The sequence below is a fragment of the Charadrius vociferus genome, unplaced genomic scaffold (assembly GCF_000708025.1).
Source record: "Charadrius vociferus isolate BGI_N301 unplaced genomic scaffold, ASM70802v2 scaffold54, whole genome shotgun sequence".
NCBI classification, from domain to species: domain Eukaryota; kingdom Metazoa; phylum Chordata; class Aves; order Charadriiformes; family Charadriidae; genus Charadrius; species Charadrius vociferus.
The window spans coordinates 2006518-2010626 of NW_009648350.1; the positions used below are offsets into that span (position 1 = coordinate 2006518).

At 46.9% G+C, this 4109-nt stretch overlaps 1 protein-coding gene across 1 annotated transcript in view; it reads left to right on the top strand.

Moving 5' to 3' along the window:
- Nucleotides 1-576: 576 nt before the first annotated feature.
- HSD3B7 (hydroxy-delta-5-steroid dehydrogenase, 3 beta- and steroid delta-isomerase 7) overlaps nucleotides 577-4109 on the top strand; it is a 14182-nt gene continuing 10649 nt past the window's right edge. The window contains 1 exon segment of the mRNA XM_009885194.1: nucleotides 577-804. Within this exon segment, the coding sequence (XP_009883496.1) occupies nucleotides 657-804 (148 nt within the window). The 5' untranslated portion in view covers nucleotides 577-656.

Here is a 4109-nt window from a genome sequence, read left to right on the forward strand (position 1 = left end):
TGAAAGAAGAACTCATTCAGCAGAGCCATGCTACGTAATCAAACTGGCAGAGACAGTGACGGTAAAGTTGCAGGTAACCCTTCTGACCCTGCCTGTGTTGTGCACAATACGGCTCAGGACAATTCTGCTGCTGCACACCGTCGGTACGAATTCCCTAGGGCACGGGAACAAGAGCTGCGCAGCTGCACGCTAAAGGCTGGCGGCCCTGAGTACACCTCTAGGGACGCGCCGTCTTTGTGTAGCACCCAGGGAGGTCCGGGCTACAACAGCTGACAACAACAGCTGTGGGAAAGGGCTGTCAAGGATGGAAAACTGCTGGCATCAAAATTTTGGACTGAGACTGGCCACATACCAAGGGAAGCTGGAGGTGCCCCGCTGATCATGGGCTACTGTGGCAGAAGGGAACGGCTGAGTCAGAGAGCCCCGAACTGGCCTGTACACAGCACTGGTATGTCTGTGGCAGCACTTGTGTGACCGTGCCAATGAAAACCTGATCTATATATAACTGGATGGAGTTAATGTTCAGCCAGTAACTTTATACGACCGTTGAACTTCAGACTTAGTTCAGAAAACATTGGCTGAGAGATTAACAGTGCACGATAGGATCTTGGCAGCAACCTTCTCTCTACTCCTCAACCACAAAAACAACTTCAGAAATGGATAGAGCCTGGGTCTACCTGGTGACAGGAGGATGTGGTTTTATAGGGGAGAAGATCGTAGAGCTCCTGTCTCAACAAGACTACATCAAAGAAGTCAGAGTTTTTGATTCAGTAGCAAGAGAAGAAGTAGAAAAATTCACCACAGGTAAGAAAAGGGCATCAGCTTCTATTTAGCGGCCATAACCCTCCCTTTGAGGACAGTTGATGTTATGTTGGAGATGCCACAGTTACAGGCATGGGGTGGGAACCTGGATTAAACACACTGCATGAAGAATAGCTTCCAGCTCAGAGAGATTTTTCAGCATAGGACTAAATCAAAGCAAAAGGTCTGTAGTGTGTAACCCCAGGAGATCTGTGACAGGGAGGATCTAAGTCCACTCTCAGGGATCAGTTGTAAGGTGTGAATGTCACACCGGGTACCTGGCATGGGAACTTGGCTCACCCGGTTGCCTCTGCTCAACCAGTCTAACTAACAGCAAAGGGACAAAATAACATGCTCCTGAACTGCTCCAACCAGTTACTAATTCTGAGAAAAACAACCAAAACCCCGGGACACTAATAGAATCAAACTCAGCATCTGCTGCAGATGTTGTGAAATAAATTACAGAAATAATTGTGAGAAACCCATAGCAGCCTTACTGTGCTGTGCATAAAAAAGGAGAGGTGAGTCTCAGTAAATACTCTCAAAGATATTAAATTAATCCATTTGCTCACATTCTGAGAGCTGCCTTCTGATGTTTCACCAGGGTTGATTACAGTGAGGTATGTTGGGGAAAAGCAACCTGTTTTACTGGATTTGAGAATACCCACCCCAAAACAAGCCAACGCAGCTCACGCTGCTCTGCACGGTTCATGGCGGGCTGCGACTCCCTCTCTCCGACTGCCCAAACCTGCAGCCTGCTTCGAATGAGAGAGGAAAAAATGATAGGGGAGAGTCTATCTGTTAGGAGATATCAATAGAAAGGAGATATGCTTAAAGCAAGCTAGAAGACTCCCAGGGAAATATCGCAATCAGAAATCCTCCCTCAGCAGATGAACTCACCAGACTGGTTTCCCCAGGCCTCAGGTAGCCAATTGCCTGAAAAACACCCATAATTGAAAAAAACAATCCCAAACCTGTTTAAACCTTAAGGAGCTGCCATAACCCATGGTCCAGGAGAGGTCTGTGGCGTACCAACACAGCAAATGACAGAAAAATGAGGCAGGAGCAGCCCTGAGGGCCATCCCAACCCCCTGTTGCTTTCGCCCCAAGGCAGAATCAGCTCCCCATGACCTTCCTGGCAGATGTTCTTCTATCCTGTCCCCAGGCCACCTCGGGCACCCAATTCCTGCACCGTCAGGCCATTACTGTTGGTACGGTCTAATTTAAGTCCCTGATTTCGCCAACCTAGACTTCTCATCTAACCTTACAGGTAGAATTAGAATGACAGGTTAATACTGTCATTCTTTACAACAATCTTCACGATGTGAAAACCACCACCCCTTCCCACTCCATGCTGTTTTCTCCTTTAGGCTAAACCAGCTCTCGTGCGCTCCTCTCCCCTCCGCGGCTCACGCTTTCTGTGTCTCTGGGCATTGGCATTGGTCTCTTCTGGAAGAGCAGCACCGAGGTTAGGACAGAATAAAGCTGATGGATTTATTTCTTCTGTCCTGCAAACTATTCTCCTATTTGTACCTGCCAGTACAATTATGCCTTTTTCACAGTTGCAAGACTCCGCAGACAGGCCCTGGCCCAATTTAATTCTCTCGTGAAGACCCACTGCCTCTTCCCTACTCAGCCAAACAACTTCTCTTTGTCCCTATCAAATTTCACCTTTTTTTTCCCCCCCAGACTCTATTACTTACATTCAGCTTGTACTCTAATCCTCCAGCCTACTTCCAGTCCCTCCCAGTCTGATGTTATCTGCTGATTTAATGAACAAATCTCCCAGATTCTTGATGAAAACAATAAAAAAGACTCAAATACAGCAATAAGCCCTGGAGAGCCCCAGGGCAGCCACCTACCACAGCTGGCAATTCCCTGGGAACTGTAATTCAGCCAGCTTTGTGCTCACCCTAATGTGAGCTTACTTAGACCATGTTTTACCAATTCACTTACGAGAATGACACAGAGTTTCCAAAGCCTTTCTAAAATCAAGATAGATGACATCGACCTGTTCCACAATATCCGTACAGCCTGTTAACTTGTCATAAGAACAAAGGAGATTCATCTGACTTGATTTGTTCTTGACAAATCCATGTCAGCTGCTTCTATTCTCCTTATTATCCCACAGGTGCTCACACACATGTTGTTTAAGTGTGTGTTCCTGAATTTCTGAGGGTTGAAATCAAGCTGTTCTGAAATTTCCTGGCTCCTTTTTTACATCCTTTCTAAGCACAGGTGTTTCATTTGCTCTACTGCAGTCTTCCAGTGCCTCCTCCAAAAGTTCTCCAAAGTAGCGGATAATGCAGTAAAGCTGCAGTGATGCCCATCGCCTCTTTAGTAGCCCTGGATAAAGCTCACTGAGCCTTATCAATTTGAAATTTTCTCCTGCTGTTGCCGTGTATCCTCCCTGGGTTTGGCTAAGCTCACATCATTCTCTTGCTGGTCTTAATTGCACCAGCTGCCTTAGGACAGTTGATGCAAAAGAGACTATTTAACACTTCAACCTGAGTGCTTATGGGCTTTCCCTCACCACTAAGGAGCAGCAAAATTCCCCCCGTGGGTTTGCTGACGCCCTGCTCCACCTTTCAGCACTGGCAGAGACTTCCAGCAGCAGCATCCTCCCCTGCCCTCTGCTCTTCCAGGCAAGTGTATTACCTCTACTACGTGGGCAATGCCTTCTTTCTTGGTCTGCTCTAGTCTTGCTGAATCAACTCTGTGCTTCAATATTAAAATAATTTAATATTAAAACTCCTATGAGCTGGTTCACTAAATCTTGGTTATGCTAATTAAGAAATCAACTTGACCCTTTCGTAAAACTTCTGCCTCTTCCTACATGCCACACTTAACAAATGCTCAGCCAGCTGACCTACTGTCTTCAATGTTGTCTCTCCTTTGAGTTCATGAGGGATAATCCTCTTCTTTTATCCCCTGGTCCAGGCAGTTGTTCATGGTGGGTTTCCATATCATCACACTTCCACGACTGGAGTCACAGACTCTCCCCTGAGCTGCTCATGTGCATGATCCTTCAGCAATCACCACCCCGATCCCTGGCAGCATGGAGCTCTGCAGGGAGCCACCAGCCCGGGGCAGAGGAGTCATCTCCTTCCCAAAGCAGTCCTGTGGCTGCTACTGCTGTCTGGCTTATTAGAAAAGCCCCAAGGAGTACAGCTTCCTAACCCCAGCTTCTTGCTGGCCTATTCCCAACTACAAAAAAGGAAAAAATCCCATTTAGATGTTACAACACTGTCTCAGAGCAAGAAAACTAGCAGCAAATGCCAACAGTAGCCATGTATGGAGCAGCTATT